Source organism: Narcine bancroftii, chromosome 4, assembly GCF_036971445.1.
Source record: "Narcine bancroftii isolate sNarBan1 chromosome 4, sNarBan1.hap1, whole genome shotgun sequence".
Lineage (NCBI taxonomy): Eukaryota > Metazoa > Chordata > Chondrichthyes > Torpediniformes > Narcinidae > Narcine > Narcine bancroftii.
Window position 1 is genome coordinate 17,417,142 of NC_091472.1, and position 27,766 is coordinate 17,444,907.

General features: G+C 46.5%; 1 protein-coding gene across 6 annotated transcripts in view; it reads left to right on the forward strand.

The window, feature by feature from the left end:
- kif26ba (kinesin family member 26Ba) overlaps positions 1-27,766 on the forward strand; it is a 389,427-nt gene that overhangs the window by 192,488 nt on the left and 169,173 nt on the right. For all 6 annotated transcript variants that reach the window (XR_011355560.1, XR_011355561.1, XR_011355562.1 and 3 more), the window contains one exon: positions 21,625-21,811. Coding sequence is in view for 2 of the 6 variants with exons in the window: in XM_069930858.1 (XP_069786959.1) it covers positions 21,625-21,811 (187 nt within the window). In the remaining 4 variants the exon portion in view is untranslated. The remainder of the gene's footprint in view (positions 1-21,624; positions 21,812-27,766) is intronic.

Consider the following 27,766-nt stretch of genomic DNA (forward strand, 5'->3'; position numbering starts at 1 on the left):
GCAAATATTGTTACAAATCACATTTAAAAATAAATTTTTAAAATAGCGCAAAAGAAGAGAAAGTGTGGTTCAATGTACAGAAATCTGATGGCAGAGAAGACAAAGCTGTTTTTGTGCTGCTAGGGGCTCGTCTTCAGGCTCGTATCTCCTTGCTGATGGTAGCGGTGTGAAGAGGGCATGGCCTGGGTGGTGAGGGTCTTTGAGGGTAGAGGCTGCCTTCTTGAGACACCGCCTCTTGTAGATGTCTTCGATGGAGTGAAGACTGATGCCCCTGATGGTGCTGGCCAAGTCCACAACTCCTTGTAGTCTTTTCCTGTCCTGGGCATTGGCACCTCCACACCAGACAGTGAGGCATCCAGTCAGAATTGCAAGAGTCTTTGGTGACATCCCAAATCTCCCCACAAAGTAGAGCCAGTGGTGAGCCTCTTTGTAATTGCATTGCATGGAGGCCCCAGGACTGATCTTCAGAGAGGTTGACACCTGGAAATTTGAAGCTCTTTACCCTTTCCACCGCTGACCCCTCGATGAGGATGGTTTATGTTCTACTGATTTCCCCTTCCTGAATCCACAATTAGCTCCTTAGTTTTGCTAACGTTGAGTGCAAGGCTGTTACTGTGACACCCCCCCCAACCAGTCTCCTACACTGGTTCAGTGCCTGTGGTATCCCACATGTTGCAGAATATTAGCTTTGTTCCTTGAAGATCAAGCTGCGGTGTCCAGGGAATTGTTTAACGTGTGATGTGGTCAGCAGTGGGGTGTCGATCCCCTTCCCCATCTAGACTGGAACATCCTGGCTGGTCTGCTGATTTCCAATTTTTCTTTTATCTTCCATTTAAAAAATGAGCATTCCTTGGCTATGTAAGGTTTCTGCCCGAATTAATGGCCTCTAATCATGTTTAGCATCCTTTATTGCGATATTCATTTCAGACAACTTAATCTTTGACATGACCTCACAATGCAGTCGCAGATCCTTCAATGGGGAGACAAGATACAGATGCCTGCTTAGTGCTTCACCAAATCGGTTGCCTAGCAACTTTGCCAGTAATTGAGATACATTTTGATGCCTGATTAAATTAATGTTACTTGCAACCATATTTAGTCTATTTTCCCCTTCCTATATTCGTCTAATGATAACGATTGATTTTATTTACTGTTTGTGTAGCACTGCAAGTGAATTTGTTCAACAGGCTTTTAAGTGGTGCGCATCTGCCTCATCGAACCCATTTAATAGCAGCCCACTAATCCAAAAAGCCCTCGGTCATTTTTCACAAGGCCAAGTGCCTCCTCTCTATGTGTCACTGGGCCATTTCATCTGTGGGTCAAGTGGAATTGGGTGACCCACATTCTCTGAGATGATTGACCCCTTTTATGATCGGGGACAGACGTCTGATCGAATAGTGTGCACATCTTGGTCTCCATTCCTCAAACTGAAGTCATCCAATCAAAGTGAGATACAATATAAACAGAGCCTTCATCCCATGGAGCCTGAGCTGTCCATCAAACACTCCCATTCTTCTGCTAATCCTCCTCTAGCTCATTTAATTCTCTGCTGCTTCCCATCAATTCTAGATTCTGCCACTTACACAACAGAAGCAACTTACAGTGGCCATTTGACGCACCAACCCAGGTAAACAAGAAAATCTGCAAACGCTGGGAACTAGCCCAAAAGTGCAGGAGAAACTCAGTAAGTCATGCCACATCCATGAGGACTAAAGAGGGTCAGTGTTTCGGGCCTGAGGCTTTCATTGGGACCTATCAACCCGCGCGTATCTGGGATGTGTGCGGAAACTGGAGCAACTGGCGCATGGTCCCAGGGCAAAGGTGCAAGCTCCTCGCAGATGGCACTGAGCTTCAGGATTGAACCCCTGTTTTCTGGCCCTGTGGAAGCAGAAGCTCCACCAGCTGCGCCATTCCGTGAAGTTTGACCAGGGCAGGATTTTCAAGGGACCTCTGGTAATGTGGGACTGGAGCCGATACAAGCTGGACCTGAACAAGGGACCTAAAATAATAGGGGACCTTCCAAAGTTAAATGAGTGCTTCCTGACTTTTGGCAGACCTCAGATCTGCATGCGCTATGCATGTTTCTGGGGATTGTGCGGGCAGCTCGTCACCAACTGAGCTCTCCCCGAATCCCAGCAAAATGTTTGGATGTCTCAATGTGTTTTATAGTCAACGAATGACATATTTATTGATGTGAAGTAGGAAACAAGGCAATTTGTTCATACATCGCTTTGTAGCAGTAATCAGAACAATGCATTTATTCCCCAATTAAATTCATAACCTATTGACCCACTATCTGGGAGAATTTGGCAGCCAGGCTGTAGATAGGGACAACAAATTAAATAGAACATGGCACGTTATGGTACAGGCTCTGGGCGGCATGTTTGGCATAGTGGTTAGTGCAATGCGGTTATAGCACCAGCAACTGGGACCAGGATTCAAATCCCGCACTTTCTATAAGGAGTTTCTACCTTCTCCCCTTGTCTGTGTAGGTTTTCCCAAGGCTCCGGTTTCCGCTCACCCTGAAACATTAGCCCCTGTTTCATTTTCCTCTGATACTGCCCGACCTGCTGAGTGTTCCCAATATTTTCTACTTTGATTTCAGATTTCAACCATCTACAGTTTGCTTTAAAGATTTTTACAGGGGGAGAACTTTCCTGACAGTGACAATGCCGGGTGATTGTGTCTACCGTCCGAGAGAGCCGAAGGGATGTTGATTAATGGCTCCTTTGACACACAACGTGTTGCTCCTTCAGCACTGCCCTGTCATGTTAGCCGTGATTTACAGTAAAAAGCCAGACTTGTGAAGCATTACCTCACAGCAGGTTAACTCCACATCTTCTGCATGACTGGTCTGGGGAGTAAGAGATAATCCACAGACCCACCACCCACAGTAGAGGACTGAATAGGGTTCCAGAAAGAGTCCAATGCACAAACGTGCTGGAGGAACTCAGCAGGTCACACAGCATCCACAGGAAGTAAAGGGTAACCAGCATTTCAGGCCTGGGCCCTTCGTCAAGATCGGAGCAAAAACAAGGCAGGCACCTGAATTAAAAAGGTGATGGGGGAGGTGGTGGAGAGGAGAGCAAAGAGGAAGGGGGCATGGGGAGAGAGCACAGGCTAACAGATAAGAGTTCGTAGCTGGATACAGATGAAAGAGTCATCCTTAGAACTGTGATTAACTTCAATGAGTTCTTCACAAATCCAGGACTTGAAACCTGTGTGTGTGACACTGTTTGATGGGCCAATGTCATTTGTTCTCTGATGCTTTGCTGGAGAGCTGGCTGCCTGAAGTAAATTTTAGAGTATTTGCATTGTTTAATTACAGCTGACTAAAGCTCAATTGGTAGCAAAACACACAGGTCAAAGCCTCTTGACTTAATAGGGGAGAACTCATTAAAACGACAGCCCCCATTGTTAGGTGGTATGTTCACAGCTTTCGCCGCCTTTGCCACTCGCTGTGTTTTGTCTCTTACCATCAGTCATTTATTAATGTTGGGTGATAAAAAGGCAAATGACACGAGCCTTTAAAGCCACGTGTAGCTTCAATGGGAAGCGACATTGAAATGATTCCCCGAAACCTGACGTGGCTAATTGGCAATGATTGGACAGCCATGGGGAAGCACTTGGGGTTAACCAAGAAAGTTTGCAGAAGCTGGGACTGAGTGTGGTACACAAACGAGCTGGAAAAACTCAGCAGTTGGCACAGCATCTGTAGGAAATAAAGGGTAAGCAACATTTTGGGCCTGGGGCCTTTGCCATGATCCAAATATCCATCAGAAATAGCAATTGAGTCAGAGCTTTTTTTGAAAAGAAGCTGGTTACAAATGGAGCTCAGAGATTGATAGAGGCAATCAACCACTCAATGGACAATGGTGATGGGACAGAGAAAATGCTGAACTGAGTCACAGGCTGGACAGAGATCGGATAGATTGTTGATAGAAATCTACAACATAGCACAAACCCTTCAGCCCACAGAGTTGTGCTGAGCCAATAACAAGTGTCTAGAATGTCCCTACTCTACAACCTCCATTTTTGTCAGTTCCATGTACCTATCTAATAGTCTTTTTGAAGATCCTATTGCATCTCCCTTCACTACTGTTGTTGGCAGCAAATTCCATGCTCCCTCCAATCACTGTGTGGGAAAAAAAATTGCTTCTTACATCCCCCCCCCATAACTTACTCCCGAGCATCTTAAACTATACTTCCTGGTGTTAGCCACTTCATCCCTAGGGAATAAGCCTCTGGCCATCCACATGATCAGAATCAGGATTTATTGTCACGAACAAGTCAGGAAATTTGGTGTTTTGCGCCAGCGTCGTAGTGCAAACATTCATATTATAACCATCTTATGACATTACTATAAAAAGGAGATAGAAGGAGGGCTACTACTGTAAAAGATAAAAATAATAGTCCACGAAAAGTAGGTTAGTGTCTTTGGTTCTTTGATTATTCGGAAATCTGATGGCAGCGGGGAAGAAGCTGTCCTTGTGCCGCTGAGTGCTCTTCTTTAGGGTCCTTTACCTTTTTCCCAATGGTAACAGAGTGAAGAGGGCATGGCCTGGGTGGCAGGGGTCCTTGAGGATAGAGGCTGCTTTCTTAGATGTCCTTGATGGAATGAAGTCTGGTGCCTGTGATGTTGCAGGTTGAGTTATCAACCCTCTGGAGTTTATTCTTGTCCTGAGAGTTGGCGCCTATATACCAGGCAGTGATGCAACCAGCCAGAATGCTCTGTAGAAGTTTTCGAGAGGCTTCAGTAATATAGCGAATCTCCTCAAACCCCTCACAAAGTATAGCCGCTGGCGAGCCTTCTTTGTGATTACATCAACATAGAGGCTCCAGGACATTCCTTGGAGATGTTGACACCCAGGAATTTGAAGTTCTTGACCCTCTCCATGACTGAGCCCTTGATAAGGACTGGATCATGTTTCCCCTGACTTCCTCCTGAAGTCCAGAATCATCTCCTTGGTTTTGCTGATGTTGTCAATACACCACTCAACTAGCTGATCTATCGCCCTCATGTATATTTCCTCATTGCCATTTGTGATTCTCCCAACAACTGTGGTGTCATCAGTAAACTTATAGATAACATTGGAATTGTGCCTGGTCACACAGTCATGGTTGTATAATGAGTAGAGCAGTGGGCTAAGCACGTATACTTGGGGTGCGCCTCTGTTGCTAATCAGTGAGGAGGAGACATCGATTCCAATTCGTACTGACTGCGGTCTTTCGATGAGAAAGTCAAGGATCCAGTTGCATTCTGGGATAGAGGTCTAGTGTTAGTAACTTCTTGACCAGGGCTGAGGGAATATTGATATTGAAGGCCGAGCTGTAGTTGATGAAGAGCAGCTGTATGTATGAATAGCTGTTTTCGAGATGATCCAGAGCTGAGTGGAGAACATCTACTGTTGAGTGATTGTGATGACAGACAAATTGATCAATGCCTCTCATCAGCTTGTACACCTCTATCAGGTCACCCCTCATTCTCCATCACTCCAAGGAGAGAAGACTGAGTTCACTCAACCTATCCTCATGAGGGGTGGGTGACATGATTAGCGTAGCAGTTCATCATCATCATCGTGGCCCATCCCTTCTCGAGCGAAGATGAACACAGTGCCTTGTAGCTCTTCTGCCCTCACAGAAATTTTCGTAGTTGTTGGCACATTGTGATGTGCCACTGCCGATCGCGGAACGTCATGCAGTGCAATTATTTGCGAGGCCCTCTCAATCAGAATGGTTGACATGGAATGACTGGAGATCACGCTTGATTCCATCTTTGTAGCAAAGATGTGGGCGGCCAACAGGGTGGGGAGCATCTGGTAGCCCACCATAGAGGAAATCTTTGGGCAATCAGCCATCTTCCATATGGACAATGTGGCCAGCCCACCACAGGCTGCGAGGGTGGATGATTGAGTAGAGGTCTGTACTTCCAGTCTTCTCCAGGACTTGGACGTTTGTGACTCTGTCACGCCATGAGTATCCTTGGATGGATCTGAGGCAACGGAAATGGAATGTGTTAAGGTGGTGTTCTTGCTTTCTGTATGTGATCCAGGATTCCCAGTCGTAAAGAAGAGTACTCTTGGGAAGATCTAAATCAGGTATTAAATAAAATCACAAAAAGCAACATACCAAAAAATCCAGAGATCTTTCTTCTAAGTAATATAAGAAGTAAAGAACTTGGACTCGATTTGGATGGAGCACAAAAAAGATTTATTATGATAGCCTTAGCTGTTGCAAAAAAAATGTATAATGTCAACCTGGAAATCAGAAGAGGGCCTAAGAGTACAGCAATGGTACATGGAAATAAATAAATGTATTCCATTGGAAAAAATAACATATAATTTAAAAAATAAAGTCACATTATTCGAACAAATTTGGGAACCGTACATGGAACACAACAGAGAAGTCCTACCACGGACCTCCACCCCCTAAAATGATAGAATGAGAAGACGAAATGAACTGACCCAGTGTGTAAAAGTAGATGACACAATTTTCTTGTTTATTTTCATTGTGTGATGACATTGTTTAATGGGTTTAATGTATATGTTGAACATTTAGTGGGTAGGGAAGGGGGTTGGAAGGAGGGAGGGAAGGGAGGGGGGAAAAAGGGGAGAAAATAACACTGTGTATATTCAAGAGGGAAATGTTTGTGTGTATTTTGGTTAATATGGTTCATAGTGTGAAAAATAAAAAAAATTAAAAAGAGAAGAGTACTCAGCACTCAGGCCTCGTAGACTCGGATCTTCAACTTGGTGGAGAGGTGGCAGTTATCCCGAACGCGGGCACGGAGGCGTCCGAAGGTAGTGGATGCTTTTCCCAGGGGTGTGTCCAGTTCTACGTCGAATGAGTTTGTTGTTGTCATGGTGGCGCCCAAGTCGCAGAATTTCTCTACGTTGGTGAGCACCGACCCATTGATGGTGATTGATGGAGTGTCGTGGGTTTGTTGGCTAAAGACGACCGTCTTGCCCAGGCTAATTTTCAGACCAAATTCAGTCCAGACAGATGCAAATGCGTTGCACAACGCTTGCAGCTCTGGCTGGGAGTGAGCCACAAAGCCAGCATCATCTGCATAGAGCAGTTCTCGAATCATAACTCTTCTGATTTTGGTCTTGGTCCAGAGCTGTGACAGATTGAAACATTTTTCAGAGCTCCTTGTGTGCACAGGGTTATGCCTTAAGTCTCTGGAAAGGCTGAAGAGCAGAGAAGAAAATGCCAAACAGAACTGGAGTGAGTACATAGCCCTCTTTTACGCTGCAGTGGATTGGGAACTCTTCTGATCTCGAGCCGTCAAATTGGACAATGGCCTGCATGTTGTTGTGGAACTGGACGATGATGGACAGTAGTGTGTCAGGGCAGCAAAGATGTTTTAAGACATGGAATGGGCCTGAGTGACTAACATAATCAAAGGCCTTGGTGAGGTCAATGAAGCAGACATAGAGGAGTTTGCATTGTTCGATGCATTTCCCTTGCAATTGGTGGAAGGCTAAGACCATATCGATAGTTGATCTAGACAGTCAAAAGCCACATTGGCTTTCAGGCAGTATTCTGTTGGCGATGGTTTGCAGGTGGGGGAGGATTGCACGAGAGAGTATCTTGCCTACAAGGCTGAGCAGTGAGATGTCATGGTAGTTGTTGCCGTCTTGGCGGTCACCTTTGTTCTTGTAAAGGATCACAATGTTCACATCCCGCAGATCTTTGGGGATGCAGCGGTGGAGCCAGCAGGTTTTGAATAGTGTTGTGAGCTCAGAGACGAGCACTTCACCGCCAAGCTTCAATATCTCAGAGGGGATACCATCGATTCCAGGTGATTTGTTATTTTTCATGCAGTGGACTGCTTTTATAACATTGGTGATGGTAAATTAGCAGTTAGTATGGCAGTATTACAGCTCCAATGACCCAGGTTTGAATCTGGTGCCGTCTGCAAAGATTTTGTACGTTCTCCCTGTGACCAGCATGGGCTTTCCCTCGGTTTTCTGGTTTCCTCCAAAACTTATGGGGTTTTAACTTAATCTGGTGTAATTGAGTGGCATGGGTCTCAATGGCTGCAATTTGTTTCTATCATATTGTAAATAAATGGAAACATCCTTGTAAATCTCCTTTGCATCCTCTATAGCATCCACATCTTTCATGTAATGAAATGACCAGAATTGAAATAATATTCCAAGTGGGGTCTAACTAAGGTCTTGTATAGCTGTAACTTTAGTTCAGGGTAGGTCATTACTTCGCTGGGTGATGCTACCTCGCAGTGTGACATTACTTTGAGGTGTAATGTTACTTCACGGTAAACTCCTTGTTAATTAATAGCCCAGTGTTTGGCAGAAGTGCCATGGAGAAATGAATTTCTTCTGCTATCCTTTCACAGAATGGTTCGGGTAACCTTTGATCATCCTGTAAGGATGATGTTTATGCACATTGGGGAAAAGTAGAAGAGGGCTAAATTCATTATTCAGAAGGTGAGGGTAGGATGTTCTGCAGGTTTGACAGAATGGATATTTCCCTTGGATTCAAAGTGTAGAAGAAGGGAACAAATGGAAGCCAAGTTGCCAGAACCTGACGCACTGCAAATTAGTGTTTGAAAGGGTATTACAATTGATGAGAGATGCTGGTCTGACCTGAGGCGGGAAAGCATGACCACGGTTATAAATGCAAGGTACAGGCTGGTCCAGTATAACTTTTTGCACCAGTTGTACATAATCCCGCAGAAAATTAACAGGTCAAAACCAGAACTCTTGGATCAATGCTTTAGGTGTGGAGTTGTAACCGGGAGGTTTGTGGACACAACCTGGTCATGTACCAAGGTGAGGCTATTTTGGGTGGATCTAGGCCAAGTCCTGGAGAAAATCATAGGCAAATGATTCCCACAGGACCCAGGGTTGTTCCTGTTGGGAAATATAATGGACATAAGGCATACAATGAAGCTGTCCAAATTTCAAATCCACTTTGTGTTAATCGCATTGGTAGTGGCCAGGAAGTGCATTGCAGTGACTTGGAAGTCCGACTCTAGTCTTAGTGTCGAACGACGGAACAAGGAAATACAAAGTTGCGTTCCCCTGGAGAAAATAACATAACCTGAGAAACAAATACAGTACCTTTCATAAGATCTGGCAGCCATACATGCACTACATTGGTGCATGGCGGTGATTGCTTTCCCCGTTCCTTGCTGCAGCTTCCTCTTCCCTGCTCTGATCCCAATCAAGAAAAGTCAAGAATGAGCATTGGTCCAGAGTCCACCCATTGAGCTGCGACAATCCCTGCCCTTTATTTATTATTTATTTTCCTATTTATTTTCTTAATGCTAATATTTTGTTGATGTTGATTTTGTGTGAGTGAATCGTCTTGTTTTACGTGTAAGGGGAGGAGGGTTGGTAGAGACACAGGCTTGTATATATAGTCATAAAGAAAATGAATGTATGTATGTGGGATTGTGAACTGCCATTGTTGGCAGGACGCTGTATTTGACTGTACAATCTTGTGTGAAAATATAAATAAAATATTTTTTAAAAAATATAGTGCTTGAAAGGATACAGGGATAGTGGATCTATCGGTTGGGATTTCTGAGCTCAGTAAACTCCAGGAGGGTCCCAGCTGACCGGAAAACCACCCATTGCGCCTCCTTTGTTTAAAAAAGGAAAAGGGACAGAAGGCAAGGAACTGTCGGCCACTTTAATTATTGGCAAGATGCTGGAGTCAATAATCAGCTAATCATTTAGGAAAGGTGAATGTAATTAAACCTGTTCAACATGGTTTTTGACAGGTAAATTGGGTTTGATACATTTGCTCAAGCTCTTTGAACATGTAACAGTGAGAGTTGAATGAATGAAGTTTAATGTCATATATATTGGTGCAATGTAGAGATGCAATGAAAATCTTGCTGGAGGAACACTAGTGAATAAAACACAATATCACATGTGAAGAGAAAAAAAATCCTATTGAGAAACATGGCCTGTCGGTCGTGCGGACAGACCTTTGGTGGTCTTAATTTTTTTAAATTTAAATTTTAAATTTAGTCGTACAGCACAGTAACAGACCATTTTGGCCCACAAGCCCATGCCGCCCAATTACAGCCAATTGACCTAAAATCCTGGTAGGTTTCTGAAGGGTGGGAGGAAACTGGAAACTACGGGGAAAACCCATGCAGACACGGGGAGAACGTACAAACTCCTTACTGACAGCGCGGGATTTGAACTGCAGTCCCAATCGCTGATGCTGTAACAGTGCTGCCTCTCGAAGTAGTGTTGTGGTGCGGGGAGGTTCAAGAGTCTGACAGTTGTTGTTGGAAAGAAACGGTTCTTGAACTGAGAGGTGCTGGGCTTCAGGCTTCTGTGCCTTCTGCCTGAAGAGAGCAGTGAGAAGAGAGCATAGACTGCAGGGCCGGATTAAGGCCAACTGACACCCTAAGCACAGTCCAACAATAGTTCCCCCTCGGACCCTTCCATTGTCCAACTGACAAGACATTAAGACTCAATAAGTGCTGAATGTGAAATAATAGATTAAAAATTCAGTTTTCTTCCAGGCCAGACCTGACGATATTAAATATAACCTCTATATAGATGTTTTTTTTCATTTATTGTTGGGCAGGGGGTTTTTTTGTGGGGCCCTAGTTCAGCTGCACCATGGTAAATCCAGCACTGGAAAAAAAACTCTATGGTGCCCCCTTCCCCTGGTGCTCTAAGCACATCCTTACTTTGCTTAATGGTTAATCCAGGCCTTATGGCCTGGACGAAGTGGGTCTTTTATGATGTTGGCTGCCCTCAAGGCAGTGCATTTGCTTCACATGGATATGTTCAAAAGACAGGCGAGAGGGATGTGGGGGGTGGGGGGGGAGTTGGTAGTTGGATGTGGGGAGGTTGGGGGGTGTTTGTGGCGGGGGGGGGAGGCCTGGTTAGTGGCGGGGGGATGAGGCCTGGTTAGTGCCTGAGAATGACTTGGTTGGGTTTGCCACTTTCTGTAGCTTAATACCTTCTTGGGCACTCACCCTTTCAAGCTCAAAACTCCTCAGGGACCCCTTTAAATGCTGACATCGCTCCCAGTTCCCTTTAAAACATGATGCACTCATGAGCCCCTTTAATATTTTCATACTTCCCAAGACCTTCAGTTACCAAGCCATGCTTTGATGTAATCAGCCAGGGCAACCGAAGAAGTTTTGATAAACTCCTGGGAAAGTAGATTTTTCAGTTTCCTCGATGAACCTACTCTAAGAGAGGTCCACCAATATGTGGATGCCCTGGAAGTTGTAGCCACTAACCTTCTCCACTGCTGCCTCACCAATAAAGTCAGGAGTGTGGTTCCTCAGCCTCCCCTTTTCTAAAGTCCACTCCTCATCACTTGACACTCTTGATGGAGTTGTTGGCATGTATGTAGATTTCAAAAAAAAGCTTTTTGACTTGGGTGCACCTAGGAGGCTGGTACATGAATTAAAAATCCATGGTATAGGAGGAGGTGCCTCACAAAGAATTGAAAACTGGCTGTCTCATTGAATATGAAGTCAGAGTAAATGGATCCTTCTCATACTGAAAAGAACATTGTTCTGCCTGCTAACACTGACCTGCTCCTATTCTAAACCCCACCCATCCATGTGCCTATCCAAAATTTTCTTAAATGTTAATGCTGAGCCCACATTCACCACTTTGGCTGGCAGCTCGTTCCACACTCTCACCACTCTCTGTGTGAAAAAAATTATAATTCTTCCTAATGTTCCCCCAAACTTTTACCCTTTCATCCTTAATCCATGTGCTCTAGTTTGTATCTCACATAACTTCAATGGAAAAAGCCTACTTACATTAACTCTACCTATACACTTCATAATTTGGTATTCCCCTGTCAAATCTTCCCTCATTCTTCTACGTTCCAGGGAATAAGTCCAAAACTATTTAATCTCTCCCTGTAACTCAGTTCCACAAGTCCTGGCAACATTCTAGTTAACTTTCTGTGGAAGTAGGTGATAAGCAGGGATCAGTTTCTGATAATGCAATGGTTCACTATTCATGTATATGCCCTGAAGGAAGAAACAATATATAAGATAACTCAATTAGTCTATGATACAAAATAAAACAGAAGGATGTGCTGTGGTTTGGATCAAAGATCTCAGAGACTGAAGAAACTCTGGTTGGTTGCAGGGGTCAGTGTTGGGACTGCTTCTTTTTACAATGTATATCGATAATTTAGGTTATGGATTGAATGGTTCTGTGGCAAAATTTGCAGATGACACCAAGATGGGGAGTGAAGAAACTAAAAGGTTGCAGAGAGACTCGGACAGCTTAGGAGAGTGGGCAAAGAAACAGCAGACGAGATCCAATGTTGAGAAATGTATGGTTGTACACTTTGGAAAAGGAAATAAGCAGACAGATTATTATTTGATGGGGAGAAAATTCAAAATTCAGAAGTGTAAAGGGACTTGGTGGTGGGGAGGGGGGTGGTGGGGGGAAGGGTCCTCGTGCAGGATAACATAAAGGTTAACCACCAGGTTGGATCGGCAGTAAAGAAAGCAAATGCTATGTTGGTATTCATTTCAAAAGGAATAGTGTATAAGAGTAAAGAGGTTTTGATGAGGCTCTATGGGGCACTGGTGAGACCTCATTTGGAGTACTGTGTGAAGTTTTGGGCCCCCTATCTTAGACAGATGTAATAAGTTGGAGAAAGTACAGAGAACATTTACCAAGATGATTCCTGGAACGAAAGGGCTAACATATGAGGAACATTTATCAACTCTTAACATATGAGGAATGTTTATCAACTCTTGGATTGTATTCATTGGAGTGTGGCGGCTCACCACAAGGCAGGCGAACCGGCCAAAATTGCGCCGTCGGGTTTTCCCTTCCTTCCAGCTCGGGGCTCAGAAACCCGCGCTTGGGGACAACGTGATGCCCAGATGACATCAGCGCCCTCCAGCGCAGTTCTCAGCCAGGTCCAGGCTGGGAGAATAAGTGCAGCCCAGCAGCCTGCAATAAACTAGTCTGCTCACTGAGCTCAACCCGTCTGGTTGCGTGTGTTATTGCAGGAGCAATGTAGCCGCTGCTACAGATGGTGACCCCGACTGGTTCAAACGTATTTGAACCCATCATGAAGGAGCCTGGGATCAGCGCTATAGCCGTGAAACTGCCTGAATTCTGGGTTCAGGAGCTGGAAACCTAGTTCGGCCACGCGGAGGCCCAGTTTCACCTCCGCCAGATTTCGTCCAACACGACCAAGTTCTACCATGTGATCGCTGACCAGGCCACCGCCAGACGCGTGCTGCACCTTGTTCAGCACCCACCCGCCGTGGACAAGTACGAGACTATCAAGCGAGTGCTTACTGGGTCCCTCAGACGATCCAGACACCAGTGTGCCGCTCAGGTGCTGCACCTCGACGCCCTGGGGGACAGGTCCCCGATGGAACTGATGGACGAGATGCTCGCGCTCATGGGTGAGCACACCAACTGCCCACTTTTCGAGCGCATCTTCCTCGAACATATACCCGGGGACATCCGTCCGCTGCTGGTTCAGGAGAGCTTCACTGACCCGAGGAAGGTCGCCCAGAAGGCCCAAGAGCTATGGTTCGCATGATTCTTGGAAAGCTCAGTGGTCCAGCAGGTCACGAGGCCTGCCCCTAGCGCTGTGGTAGAGCACCCGGCCCCTGCAGGGGCCCCCATGAGCATAACCAAGGCCACAACATCCGCTTCAGGCCTCTGCTTCTACCACCAGTGCTGGGGAGCCAAGGCTCAGAAGTGTCGTCAGCCCTGCTCGTTCCAGGGAAACAAGCAGGCTGGCCGCTGTTAATGGCTGCGGCAACTGGCCAAGGACACAGCCTTCTCTACCTGCGGGACTCAGTCAGCGGCCAGCGGTTCCTCGTGGACACTGGAGCCCAGATCAGCTTCATACCGGCCACAGCCATCGAATCCAGGAACCGACTTCGTGGACCTCTCCTCCGTGCGGCCAACGCAACGGCAATCCGGACATATGGAGACAAGACAGTCCACTTCCAGATCAGCCAACAGAATTTTGAACAGAAGGTTCACTGTCTTGTCCCTCCCGACTGCCATCCTGGGTGCAGACTTCCTCCTCGCACACGGGCTTCTGGTGGACATTTGAGGTAGGCGGCTTCCAGGCCGTTTGCCTCGATGCCTCTCGCTCGGAGCAACCGCAGATGGCCATGATCAGCACACCCAGAGACGAGTTCCAACAGATCCTGGATGAGTTCCCAACACTCCTCAAGCCACAGTTCTTCGCTGCCTCGCCACACCATGGGGTGTTCCACCACATCCCCACCTAGGGCCCACTGGTTCACGCCAAGGCACGCCGGCTGCTGCCTGACAAGCTCCAGGTAGCGAAGGAGGAGTTTTCGCACCCGTTGGAGCTGGGGTTCATTTAGCGGTCCGATAGCCCATGGGCCTCGCCACTCCACCTGGTCCCGAAAGCCTATGGCGGCTGGCGTCCCTGCGGAGACTATCGACGGCTCAACAAGGCAACTGTTCCTGACCGTTACCCTATCCCTCACATCCAGGACTTTATGGCCAACCTGCACAGCGTGAGTGTCTTCACCAAGGTTGACCTGGTACGCGGATATCACCAGATCCTGGTGCACCCTGAGGATATATCCAAGACGGCCATCATCACCCACTTTGGCCTGTTCGAATTCCTGAACATGTCCTTCGGGCTCCAGAACGCTGCTCAGATCTTCCAGCGCCTCATGGACTCAGTGGGCAGCGACTTGGATTTCGTCTTTATTTATTTGGATGACATCCTTGTTGCCAGCAAGGACCGGGCGCAACACAAGGGCCACCTACATGCCCTTTTCTCCCGGCTGGCCGACTTCGGCTTTATCATCAACCCGGCCAAGTGCCAGTTCGGGAAAGAGTCCATGCAGTTCCTGGGCCATAACATCATGGCCGAAGTAGCCACACCTGCCGCTGTGAAGGTTGCCACCATCAGAGAATTCCCACGTCCGAACAGCCTCAAGGGGCTGCAGGAGTTCACGGGTATGGTCAACTTTTACAAACGCTTCATCCTGGGAGCTCCGCGCATCATGCAGCTGCTGTTCACCCTCATCAAAGGATCCCTGGTCGGCCCGCCAGCAGCATCACCTCTCCTTCGTGTCGGAGCTTGCCATCGACATTCGGCACAAGGCGGGGAAGGACAATGTGGTTGCCGATGCACTTTCGCGACCTGCCACCTGCATGCTGATGCCTGGCCTCCACTTTGACCAGCTCGCTCGGGACCAGGAAGCCGATGAGGAGTCAAGGGCCTTCAAGACCGCCATCACCGGCCTGCGTTTCTGAGACCTCCCAACTCTGAGAGGCAAAGGCACCATCCTGTGCAATATCTCCTTGGGTACACGATGGCCAGTGGTTCCGCAGCAGGCAAGCAGGTCTTCAGTCACATCCACGACCTTTCACATCTGTCCATCAGGTCCATGGTCCGGATGGTGGCAGAACAGTTCGTATGGCATGGGCTGCGGAAGCAGATCGCGGGCTGGGCCAGAACATGCACCCATTGCCAAATGTTCAAGGTGCACAGGCACACCAGGGTGCCAGTACAGGAGTTTGAGCATGTGGACATCGTTGGGCCCTTACCCATTTCCTGGGGCAACTGTTACCTGTTTACGGTGGTGGACCGCACCACTCGCTGGCCTGAGGTGATCCCGATGCCAGACGCCTCCACCGACTCCTGCTCCCGAGCCCCGTTGCACGGTTGGGTCACCCGGTTTGGCGTACCTGCTTTCCTCACCAGTGATCGGGGCGCCCAGTTCACATCTGCGCTCTGAGCACAGCTCGCCAACAGGTTGGAGATACAGTTACACCACATCACAGCCTACCACCCGCAGCCCAATGGACTGGTCGAACGTCTGCACCGCTACCTTAAGTCAGCGCTCATGGCCCACCTCACCGGTCCTAACTGGATGGACAAACTGCCTTGGGTGCTCTTGGGCATCTGCTCCATTCTCAAGGAAGATCTGCAGGCGTCATCAGCTGAGCTGGTCTACGGTGTGCCACTGGCACTACCTGGTGAGTTCGTCAACGCACCTCACAATCCCCAGCGGTCGCCGCATGAACTACTTCCTCACCTCAGGGCATGCTTGGACTCCTTCGAACCCCCATCGCCACCCAGGCATGGCATCCGTCCAACACACATTCCTAGTGAGCTGCTTTCTGCGGAGTTCGTTTTCATTCAGCGGGGCCCAACCGCAGCACCTCTGCAGTACGAGGGGCCATATAGGGTTATACAGCGTTCCGGCTTGACGTTCATGCTGGACTTGGGAGGCAGGCATGAGCTGTTTACCATGGACAGGCTGAAGCCAGCGCACCTTGATCCCACTGAGCCCATGGTCATTGCCCAGCCCAAGAAGTGAGGCCGCCCGGCAAAAAGGACATTGGCGCCGGTTCTGGGGGGGGGGGGTTTGTGGCGGCTCACCACAAGGCAGGCGAACCGGCCCCGCTTGTAAGCCATGCGGCGGGGCAGCCGGCCAAAATGGTGCCGTTGGGGGTTTCCCTTCCTTCCAGCTCGGGGCTCAGCCAGGTCCGGGCTGAAACTATAAGTGAAGCCCAGCAGCCTGCAATAAACTAGTCTGCTCACTGAGCTCAACCCGTCTGGTTGCGTGTGTTACTGCAGGAGCAGTGTAACCGCCGCTACAGGAGTATAGAAAAATATGAAGCGATCTCATAGAAACATTTCAAATGCTGAAAGGATTGGACAGAGTAGATTGGTGGGTGAATCCAGGACAAGAGGACACTGTCTTAGAATTAGAAGGTGCCCATTTAAAACTGAGATGAGGAGAAATTTCTTTAGCCAGAGGGTCATGGATTTGTGGAATTTGTTTCCACATACAGCTGTGGAGGCCAGATCATTGGGGGAGTTTGAGGAGGAGATTGATAGGTATCTAAGTAGTCAGGGGATCAAGGGATATGGAGAAAAGGCTGGAACTAGATGTCAGAACGGTTTAGCTCAGGTGGAGTTGTGGAGCAGGCTCAATGGGCCGAATGGCCTACTTCTGTTCCTTTGTCTTGTGATTTTGTGAACTCAGTGGGTCGGGCAGCATCTGCAGAGGCAAAGGGATGCTCGACTATTTGTGTCGTGACCCTGGATCAGGACTGTAATACCGATACAGGTGCTCCCCTACTTAGGATGGTCCGACTCACAATTTTTCTAAGAATCCGTACTTTCAATTTCAAATTCCATCTGTTCCCACGCTTGCGATATGCATTAGACTACTCTCTCATGATGCTAGGTGATGGCAGCATCGTGCAAGACTATTGTACAGCATAATCTCTCATGACTCAACCACGCTTGCAGTCTCTGTAGCGATGGCTTTATTGGTGTGGAATAAAGGTTTTCAAAATTTAATTGTAAAAAATGGTAGGTGTGGTATTCTTTTTCGACTTACAATTTATTGACTTACGATAGGTTTGCTGGAACATAAACCCATGCAAGTTGAGGAGCACCTGTACTGTGGTTCTGCAGTGGGATATAGATAGATTGAGTGAGCGGACAAATTGAGTTTAATGTGGGCAACTTTGAGGTCATGCCCTTCAGAAAGAGATGGAGAATTGAAAGGGTGACCCTGGAATACTGCGTACAGTTTTTGTCCCCGTAGCTCAAAAAAGAGATAACAGAACAATTCCAATGATCAGAAATGGTCGGGACCAGGCCTCTGTTGGATAAATGTTTTTTCAGAGAACCGATCATTTTTTAAATACAGCCCAGTATCAACAGCAATCACTTTTAACACTGTTTAAACAACAACAAACAACAACGGAAAGCTTTTTAAGCATTAAAATAATGTTTAATTCTCACCAAAAATATGCTGATTGCTGCCAATCCCTGACACGTCCCCATCGATCCCACGCTTGTGCCAGCAGCCCAAAGTCCCCGCTGCCGCCGGGAACCTGAGGTCCCCCGCTGCCGCCTGATGTCCCTGGTCAGTTCAGCTCTGAAAGAAATTTGGAAAAATGAGGATTTATGATTTGTTTCAGATATCCTCATTTATCCAAAATTTAATTTTTTTTTCCAGATAAATGAGGATTTTGGAGAATCCAATTTTGGATAATCGGAGTTGTACTGTAGTTACATTGCAGGTAGTACAGAGGAGATCCAACAGGCCTATTCCAGGGATGAGAGGGTTGTCCTTGTAAGGGAGACTAAGTAGTATAGGCCTGTAAACGCACAGAAATGCTGGAGGAACCCAGCAGGTCCTGCAGCATAGATTAGAGGCAAAGATATATCATTAGGAAGGCCTCAGGGCGGAACGTCTTTGGACACTACGAGACCAGCTTAGTTCCTCCAGCATTTCTGTTTTAACTACAATCACAGCATCTGCAGACTTTTGTGTTTCCCTAGTTTAGGCCTGAATTTAAAGGAGTGAGGCTTATTCAAACATACAAGATCCTAAAGGGGCATGGCAGGGTAGATGTTGGGATGTTTCCCCGAGTGGGAGAGTCTCAGGCAAAGGGATGACAAGATAAGGGACCAGCCATTTAAAGCTGTGGTGCGTCAAAATCTATTCCTGAAGAGGGAGAAAGGAATTATCAACCCCAGCCGATGGCGGAAGCTTGATCATTGGAAGTAATTAAAGAGGAGATTGATGATCATTTGATCAGTTGAGAAAAATCAAGGGATCTGGAGAATTGGCTCAGAAGAGGAGTTGAGGCCAGCAACACATTGAACACCCAATGGCCTGCTCTTGCTTCTCTCCTCAAATGGAAGGAGATGACCCAATTCAAGAGGGATTTCTTTATTCAGATATTCAGACATTGCAGGGATGGAAGGTCTTGCATGTTAAGAAAGGTTTGATAGACTAGGCTTGTATTCTGTGGAATTTAGAAGATTGAGGGGGGATCTTATAGAAACATATAAAATTCTTAAGGGATTAGACAGACTAGATGCAGGTAGGTTGTTTCCAATGCTGGGAAAAACCAGAACCAGGGGTCACAGTTTAAGGATAAGGGGGAAGTTTTTTAGGACTGAGATGAGGAAAAATTTCTTCTCTCAGAGGGTGGTGGATCTTTGAAATTTTTTGCCACAGGAAGTAGTTGAGGCCAGTTCCTTGTCAATATTCAAGAATATGTTAGATTTGGCCCTTGTGGCTAAGGGGAATCAAGGGGTATGGGGAGAAGGCGGGAATCAGGTACTGATCAGCCATGATCATATTGAATGGTGGTGTAGGCTTGAAGGGCCCACTCCCTGCACCTATTTTTCTGTGTCTACGTTTAGATTTTTCTACTCCTGAAGGTGGTGGATTATTGAGCGGAGATATATCTGGATTGGGGTTGAGAATCTTGAGATTCTGGGGAAACAGAAAGATAGGAATTAGGGCAGGAAGGTGGGGAATGGTGAAGAGGCTCAGAATTTATTGTCATGAACTTGTCACGAAATTCATTGTTTTGCAGCAGTAAACATAGAAACATAGAAGATAGGAGCAGGAGTAGGTCATTCGACCCTTCAAGCCTGCTCCGCCATTCAACGAGATCATGGCTGATCTTAAAGTTCAGTACCCCGTCCCCGCCTTCTCTTCGTAACCTTTAATACCCTTATACTGAAGAAATATATCTAATTCCCTCTTAAATTTATTTAATGAACCTGCCTCTACTGCCCTCTGTGGCAATGAATTCCACAGATTCACCACCCTCTGGGTAAAGAAATTCTTCCTCATCTCGGTCCTAAATGGTTTGCCTATTATCCTCAAACCATGGCCCCGGGTTCTGGACGCCCCCACCATTGGAAACATCCCTTCTGGATCCATTCTGTCCAGTCCTGCTAGAATTTTATATGTCTCTATGAGATCCCCTCTCAATCTTCTAAACTCCAGCGAGTACAATCCCAATTTGCGCAATCTTTCAGTACCACAGAATAAATATTGCTCTTAACTATATTTCAAAAATAAATACATTGTGCAAGAAAATAGAAGTGAGGTGGTGTCTATGGTTCATTATTCATTCAGGAAGCTGTCCTTGTGCCGCTAAATGTTTATCTTCAGGGTCCTGTTCTTTTTTTCTGATTGTAGCAGTGAGACGACGGCATGGCCTAGGTGATGGAGGTCCTAGAGTACAGAGGCTGCTTTATTAAGACAATGCCTCTTGTAGATGTCCTCGATGAAGGCATGGTCGCCATGTAACCTATTCCAGCTCCTCATTTCTTTCATCATAAACCTGTGGCTCTTAGAAGCAGTGCCCATACTAATCCATGTCTGCAGCAATAAGGTTCTAATCAGAACAGAATATCTCCAGTAATTGGAGCCAAAACAAACAGAATTATATAAAAAAAAGCTAGATATTGCGTTGTAGGGATTTGTTGCATAAAGGCCAGAAGTTGAAACATTGGGTTGGACAGATACTTGAAGAAGCAAGGAGTGGAGGGACATGGTCAACAGGGATGAGTTCAGCCAAAGGGCGTATTTTTGTGCTAGACAGCTCTGTGACCTGGATTAGAAATGTGCTCTGATCTGCCACAGCATCTAAAGTATGACCCCCCCACAAAATGCGAAGTAAACGTGGGGCAGCCTGACTACTATGCCCACCGAGGACGGTGACCATTTGGCCCTTACTTGGGAAAGAAAACTGTGTTCACCGCCTGTTCCTTAAATAACTTCTGCTTTATCACGTGCTGGAGAAACTCGGCAGATCACGCAGCATCCACAGAAAGTAAAGGGTAACCGACGTTTTGGGCCTGGCCCCTTCGCCAGGTTACTTCCCAGCATGACCTGCTGAGCTTTTCCAGCACATCTGTGTTTGACCTCTGCATCTGCAGGCTCTCATGTTTACCTTGATTTATCACAGGCTTACTTAAAAATGAAACTAATGGCACATCGTGAATGGGCTTTCACTCAGTCTTCCAGCTGGTGAGAAGTCACTTTGCATATCCATGAGGTCTGCTTTGGGTAACAGATCAAAATCAAGGGATTTTACAGCAGGCCCTTCAGCCCAATTTGTTAGTGCCAACCAAGTCCACCTGAGCTAGTCCCATTTTCCTGCATTCACCCCATATCCCTCGAAATCGTTCCCTGGCCCAGTCCAAACGTCTTTTAAACGTTACAATTGTCTCCGCCTCTACCACTTCCTCTGACAGCTCGTTCTACATACCCATCAGCCTCTGTGTGAAAGCTGTTCATTCGAGTCTTGCTGGTTTTAAATGGACCTCTTCTGACATGGTTTGACCAGGGGTGTTGGAATTTAAGTGAAATTGCTTTTTGTTATTGCTCCTTGTTTGAACCAGTCTAATTTTGTCCACTCTGATTGGGAGCCAAGCAGAGGGAGCTGGGTTAAGAAGCTGAGAGGTGACATGGGGTGTCAGGTTAGTGTAGGGGTTCACACAACATCAGAAACTATGGTTCGAATCCAGCGCTTGCGTGTAAGCACAATTTTCACTGAGTCTGTGCAGGTTTCCTCTGGGGACCTGGTTACCTCCCATCCTTCAAAAATTGGACAGCACAGGCACAAGGGCTGAAAGAACCTGTTACCATCTGTATGACTAAATTAGCATTAAATTGAAACATCGGCTTCCAAGTTTTGGTTCAGTAGAGCTTCCATTTTTACCTGGGGATCAGTGTAAACTCATTCCCACTGGATCTCCTCCATCCCTCATCCCTTTGCTCAGGAATCACAGGTGCTTTGATGTTATTTCTGTCGATCAAACCTCCTCCTTTTATTGTTTCTCCAGAGCCGCCCAGAAACTCAACCTGTCTTCCAAGAAGAAGAAGCATCACCGGGCTCCTGCTCCGAATGTGTCCGAGCCCCCGCCCTTCCCCACTAACTTCAGCGGGATCCTGCAGACATCCTCGCCCCCGGCGCCACCGTGCCTGCTACGAGCCATCGGCAAGGTGAAGGACAATCCCGGCATGGGCAAGGTAAGCACCAGAAATAGGCTTCGCCATCCAGGGTAGTATGGATGGTCACTTTTTGACCCCTTTCGTCCAGGACCAGGATGGTGATCTTTTCTTCAGTAAGGTGTGGAGGACTTGGACACTTTAGTTTCTTTATTACATATGTTTTTTACACAACCACTGCATTCCAGGAAATTATTACCATTTTCATGGAACGCATGCTGTGTGAAAAGGTCAGAACGGGAATGAAGGTGCCGTCCTCATTCCAATACTTTACCACCTCGATCCCCTAGTAAATTTCCTGGAATACCTGCAGTCTAAAGTGAACGGCTGGCATTCTGTGAACAATGGACTAATGTATCGATGTTGCACGTTGCAAGTCACGCCTCTTTAACTACTACACTTCTTGTATGCTGTCTAAAATTGTGTAAGGAAATGTAAGTTTCAAGTTTTAGTCGTTCATGTGTGAACGGCCAATGGCGAGACCTCCGACATTCTTCATTCCAGTAAAATCACGCAAATTCTATCTAAAAAAACATAACACACAAACTTAACAGGAGATCCGGCAACCCAGTTGGTCATCATGCAATTACCTGGGTTTTTATACCCTGTTGCAATCTGACTTAACTAATCAAAAACTAGTCTTCTCCCACGTGGCAAGCATTACCCTATCAGCATTAAGCTACACACTATTCATCTGCAAGTTGCATCATTATGTGAACCAGTCACATAATTGGATTCCCCTTTTCCTCAGATATTGATCTCGCACATCACCTGATCTGGGAATACTCTTGGCTGATTGAATCGTACTGGCCCAGCAAGGGTTGCTCGGCAACACATGTCATGGGGCCCCCTCACCCCCCTCACTTAAAATATTTATAATACCCCATTCTTCATGGAACAGCAAGGCATGTGTAGGCATCAATTAACATTGATCAGTCCCCAGTAGACTTTGCATTACAGAGTAACATCCTGGGCACAGAAGAAAAAACCTGGGAAAATTTGAAGCAAAGCAAATGATACTGAACATTTTTGTTCACAACCCATAAGGGAGAGAAAGTCTTCCCCTATCAATCGCCATCCAATCTGGCAATAGCTCGTTCACTTTTGATTGGTTGCGTCATGGTCATTTGTGTGTAAATGGATCTGAAGGATGACAAATGAGGAAGCAAGGCAGGATGATTGGAGCAGGAGGTCCTGGACCATATCTGGATTACGCTCATTGGAATTGGGCACCCAGGAGAATGGCGAGGATCTATTGCTTAGATCTCAGCTCTCACTGGGGAGAAATTGCTGAGCCATAAGCTATGATCTGTTTGTTGTAGCAGGCAGAAGAAGCAAGTTTTCGACTGCGCAAAGACAAAAATAAAAGACTTTGTATTATATTCTCATGAACCCTTCTATAATTAACTTGCATCGGTTAGGTATTTATTCACTGACATCACTAGGGGGGTACGGACCACACCAGGTGAAACCATCAGCAGTGGTGACATAAAAAGGACTGTCCATAAATTTTTTTGTGCAGTGTTTCAGCAGAAATTTATTGTTTTTTATAAAAATATCCCTGTAGTCAGTTATAACAGCAAAAGCATTTTTTGTAAGCCCAGCTTACGTGGATCAATATACCTACTAGGCTAAAACTCGATGCTAATTTGCTTTATGAATCTTCTAATGCGCTCTGGTCAGAGCCGTCATTATTACCCAATTACAATGACGCTTGGAAAAACGCGGTTTCGTCTGCCCGTGCTACAAACACGCGCTGTTGTTTTCGTTGCTGCCGGTGTTTTTAAAGTCGCTGCTTTTGTCAAATTTTCTGGTGTTTTAGCTACAATATTGTGGGCCATTAGTGTTTGTAATTTACGAGTATCATTAAGTACAAAAAAACGTTACTCAGGATTCTGTATGGTACGGGAGGATGTCCATTGAAGGAGTGTGGGGAGGGGTGGGGGGGGTGGCACCAACCCGAGTGATGCCACTGATTTATTTCTGTTATCTGTTGCTATTTCTGGTTCTCCTCTCTTCAGTAACTGGAACGTCTTTGTTTCGATAATACAGGTTTTGATTCCCTCAGAGAAATATTGAATGAAAATTTCTTCCCACCAATTTCTGTTTTGGCTTAATTGGTTCTGTCCTTTCCTCTGGCTAACAGGAGCTTATGGGTTCAAACCCTGGTGTAGCACTGAGCTCAAAACTAAGTTTCCCACTGCAGTACTGGTGGCTTGTGAGAATACTGATCATTCAGTGAGCTCGTAATCTCTGCCTTTGCTTTTGGGTGGCACAGTTAGCGCAACGGTTAGCACAAAGCTGTTACAGCGCCAGCGATCGGGACTGGGGTTTCGAATCCTGTGCCGTCTGTAAGGAGTTTGTACATTCTCCCTGTATCTGCATAGGTTTCCTCTGGGCACTTCAGTTTCCTCCCACCCTTCAAAAAAAGTACCGGGGTTGTAGGTCAGTTGGGATATTTGGGCGCCATGAGCTGCATGCCAAAGTTTTTTAAATTAGCATGCGATCCTTGATGTGGCCAAGTATTGGACTAGAGGGCCATCATAGCTGTAGCCGACCTGTTTTGGCCTCGTTAGGGCTCCATTTCACCATTGGCTTGTCGGCCCAGATTCTCAACTGAAAGTATCCTGGTCCAGCATTACGATTCTCTGTGAGCACTGAAATAGCACAGACCTGGGGGCTGGAACTCGGGACATGTTTCATGTGGCAATCTCAGCTGCATGATGGGAAACTTGCTAGTGGGATGCCGGCAAAGTAGGCACCAACAAACCAAGTGGAAGTGGTTGGAATATCAAAGGGAGAGCCATCAAATCGTGACTTTCACAGCACAGTAGGAGGCCATTTAGCCCATTGCCTTGCTGGCTCACCATCTGATTCGTCCCAGTTCCAGCTCTCCCCTTTCAGCATTCATCCATTTCTCCTTCGAATCAGTTCAAGAGTGTCTCTACCCCATTTCAGATCAGCATGACTCACTTGCCTTTTTAGAATAATTGGATCTGTTTCTGTCTCCCATGAGATATGTTTTTCCTCCAATACCCATTGATCAAGACATTGGAACAGGGCACTTCCCGTCATAAGCCCCCCTAACACGGGGTCATTTTTCCCACTCACTGTCATCAGTATTCTCACCAATGTCATCAACGTGTGCATTTTGGCAGAAATTGGATCCATAGGTCATGACCTGGACCTTCATCAACAGTTTAAGAAAGTTTGCATTACTTGTAAAGAAAGGAATCCCATATGATTTAAAGATTTAAAGGATCCCCCTCCCCCTCCACTCGGGAGTCTCCCAACTTGTGCATTGACCTGAGCACAGGTTGCATCTGAGGCCTCCTTCTGTTCGTCCAGATGCCTCAATCTTTCCCCTTTCACCTTAAAACAATGGCCTCTAGCTTTAGACTCCCCTAACCTATAGAAAACACTGTGACTATGCACCTGTGATGTTATATACAGTAAAACCTCTGGTACCTGGCACCTACGAGGATTGACAGATGCCGGATTTGTGAGCTTTCCGGTTGCTTGAGGTGGCGTGTGGTGTGGATTGGCAAACTAATGGCGAGGCACGCCAATTTTAAACTTCTGTATTTTTTACCCTCTTTATTTTCCACAATTATTTGCCAGGGAGGCTGTAGATGGCTTGAATTTTGGATAATAGAGCTTTTTACTGTACCACTCCTCAACCTCCTACACTCCAACCTAGTCATCATCTCCTGATAACTCCAGATTTCTAATCCCAGCAGCATCCTCATAAATCTTTTTTTTCCACTTTTTCCAGTTTGATGACATTTCCTGTAGCATGACGATCAGAAATGCTGACAATTTTTCAAGTGCAGACTCACCAACGTCTTAATACAGTTATAACATGATGTCTCAACTCCTGCGCTCAATGCCTTGACCATGAAGGCAAGTGTGTGCCAAACACATTTATCACCACCTTGCAGTGCCCCTTTCAGGAAGCTATGTCCCTATACTCCTGATGCATGGGGTGACTGGGGGGTGGGGGGGGGGGGGGAGTAGTGAACGTCTCTGCGCTGTTCACCCTCATTCTTCCTTACCACCCCATCCTCCATTTTATGTTATGCTTACAGTAGAATTGCTTGTTTGCTTCAATGTTACCTTAGAAGCTGTTCTTTTAATATTAACCCAACTTCTGCTGGGGGGAGACTGTGATGAATCTGTGTCATGTTGTCAGTCTTTTGCTGTGCTTAGTCTGCTCTCCTGACATTGGCTGTTACAATGTATTGTCTCCATCACAAAAGACACTCCCCTTGGGTATAATTGTGTATGTGCCCATTATCATTCATTAAAGTTTCTACTAATAAAAGCCATGATTTATGGTTAACTACACAGCCTTCAGTTTCTTCATTTACTGGCACTTCAATGTCATCGAGCTGGTCTGTGATGGCACCCACAGTTGACCAGCTTATTTGCGCTGTTCACGATGGTGGTGTGTAGGTTCCAGGGCCTCCGGAAAGCACCAGCAGGTGCTACGCCCTTACCCCAGAGGCATGCGATAGCAGACTGGGTTGCAGTAGAAAGCAGCCCACGCTGGCGCTCTGGACACTTGGGGTAGATTGGTCTTCTGGCACAAGAAAGCCAGTTCTGTTCTTGCACAACTCACCTCCTCAGCCCGATACTAGCATATAAAAGCCCACAAAATTTACACAGTGTCTACCACCAGGAGGAAGGCAGTCAGGCAGATGCAATTACCTCCCAGGCAGTGAGTTAATCAGATGGAAGCAGTACATTTTTTTGCTAATTTATTTGTGTCAAGTGGTCTGATAGATAGTATTTTAACTGCTATAAGTCATCATGCAGGATGGTTGCTCTACATTACCCCACATGCAGCCTTATCTGGTGTGAATGAAAGACTTCAACAGTTCCTCATTTGATTCAAGCTCAAAGTCACATCAGCTGGGTTAAAGGGATATTACTTAAAGACCCTGAGCATGGGGCCAAGAAGAGGCCGTTCATCTCTCAAGCCTGTTCCGTTACATTTTGTCTGAACATCTGAAAGGTAGTGCACTCCTTGGATAACTGCACCGACTTTGGTTGGCATGAGCCAGAACCAGGGAATTTGTTGCTTCCACCTCTATTGGATCAGGCGATTCAAGCCAAGGAACAGTGGAGACTGACCTAACACCTGAGGAGGAGACATCCCAGGGATTTGTAATCCTGATGGTATGCAGCAATGCAGCCCCTGCCTCACGGATCCAGGGGTGCTGTGGGTGAGGAAGTGCTCCAGTTACCTCTCCAATCCCAACTTCGTGGATTAATTGGTTAATTAGCCACTGTACCTTGCCCCTAGTGTGTGGGCGAGCGGTAGGGTTTTGGTGGTAGTGCTGGGGAAAGTTGTTGAGGATGTACAAATTGGATCAACAAAACACTCAGGAAAGAAACCTATTCTCCTTCCTCAGCCTGGGCCTAGATGTGACTTCAGACCCCCAGGCAGAGGGTTGTCCCCATATTGACACAGCAAGTTAGGGATAGGCAATCAATGCCTACCTCATTAAGTATTCTGTTTTAAAATGTTTAAATTTAGACATAAAGCACAGTAACAGGTAACTTCGGTCCATGAGTCCATGCCACCCAATCAACCTGCAACCTCTGGTATGTTTCGAATGGTGGGGAGGACACCAGAGCACCAGGTGGAAACCCATGCAGATGTGGGGAGAACATGCAAACTCCTTACAGACAGCGCGGGATTTGAACCCCAATCCCGATTGCTGGCACTGTAATAGCGTTGCACTAACTGCTACGCTAACTGTGTTGCCTGAGTGTTGAATGATTCCAGGGAGGAGATTGAAGTGTACCATAATTGTTGATGCCCTTCACTTCTCATGAAGGAATAAAGAGAATGGAGATACATTTTGCAGGTTACTTTACCCCCATTTGTTTTACCTCGTGGATGTTGGAGTAATTGCGAATTAACATATTCAGTCGACGTTCATTACAGATGGGGTGGGGGGACTTGTT